Source organism: Hippocampus comes, unplaced genomic scaffold, assembly GCF_001891065.2.
Source record: "Hippocampus comes isolate QL1 unplaced genomic scaffold, H_comes_QL1_v1.1 C16943944, whole genome shotgun sequence".
In the NCBI taxonomy this organism is placed as follows: Eukaryota; Metazoa; Chordata; class Actinopteri; order Syngnathiformes; family Syngnathidae; genus Hippocampus; species Hippocampus comes.
The window spans coordinates 1-1322 of record NW_017841279.1 but is presented as its reverse complement, the minus strand read 5'-3'; the positions used below and the strand labels follow the sequence as shown (position 1 = coordinate 1322).

The following is a 1322-nucleotide window of genomic DNA, read 5'->3' as shown; positions in this document are numbered from 1 at the left end:
AATAGACCATCATGAGAAACAGGTAGTTTCCGCCTGACAGCAAGGATATGGTTCTAAAGTGAGGCAGACAGTGTGTTTTTAACAGAGGCAATAAAAATAGGCCATATTTACTGTCTCTGCATATGCTTCTAAACTCTTGGCTGTTTCAAAACCTGAGAAGAGATCCACCTCTGAAGCACTTAATTCAAATTCGGCAGCTTTTATAGCCTTGTGAGAAATCCTTCCAAACTTGCCGCAACCGAGAAGGCTGAAAGCCATTGACGAGAACAAGTCTGGCAAAAGTGCACCTGTCATAGTCCAGATTCCGGATTTCAAAGAGGTTCCTCCCGAATACCAGCCAGCTTCTCGAGGGGACAGGCTGTACACCAAGCACGTGTAGACACAATCCCACGTAGGCGTCCTCTATCGGGATCCTTCGGACGAACCTGGAAGCCCATGACACCTTGGCGGCCATGTCTATTGAGAAGACGTACCCAGCACCTGACACATATGAAGGGAAGTTGTCCTCAGGGTACAGGTGCTTTGACAGGTGCCACTTGCTGTTGCGGTCTCTCCTTGGCTTGCCATCGGATATCACCGATCCTGCAATGTAATTATTCCTGGGAGAGCTGCTCAGTAATCTGACAAGAAAGAATACATTCACAAATATGTCGGCATCCACCTTCATGGCATAGGTGGCGTTGGGGCAGTAGGTCGCCAGCCAGTTCATTATCATCATGCTTTTGATTGTGAGATTCTCATAACTGTCCAAGAAGTTCATCTGGATGACATCTGAATAGTTATTGCTCTCCTCCTCCAGCTTGTCCTGGATGCTTTTCACTTGTCCTTCCTTAGGCACCCCCATGTAAAACAGTGTAATGGTGGACTGACCTGCAGCACCCCACGTTTCTCTTATGGCATCCCTTGCCGACGAATCCAGAGGTGCCACTGGCACCATAAACACCAGGAAGGGACTTCCCTTCTTACAAGCGTCAGGCTGATTGAAAATATAGGAGTACGTTTCGGGGGAGAGGAGCCTGTACTCTTCTGCAGGAAGGGGGCTTGGCTTCGTAACTTCCTTGACAGTTGCATTTCGAAGAGCAGACAGAACTATCGCGACCAAAATGGTGAGAGTGAGGAGCTTCACCAAGGAACGGAAGAAACACACCCACATAGCCCACAAGTCCCCTACTCGCATATTATTAAACTGTTTGTCCGCGTTTGACGAACCCGGAAATGAATATGAACGTCACTATAACTAGGAGGGGCGATAACAGTAAAAATGGCTACGTCTCAATTCAACGTCTGTAGTTCCGTAAGAAAAGACTTGTCTCTGCGGAGTG

General features: G+C 47.8%; 1 protein-coding gene across 1 annotated transcript; it reads right to left on the bottom strand.

Annotated features, from left to right (window-relative positions):
* Positions 1-6: 6 nt before the first annotated feature.
* On the bottom strand, positions 7-1238 carry LOC109509547 (beta-1,3-galactosyltransferase 2-like). Its single transcript, XM_019859379.1, has one exon. It carries the CDS (start codon positions 1175-1177, stop codon positions 185-187), a length of 993 nt encoding a protein of 330 aa, XP_019714938.1. The 5' UTR covers positions 1178-1238; the 3' UTR covers positions 7-184.
* Between the last annotated feature and the right edge of the window lie 84 nt (positions 1239-1322).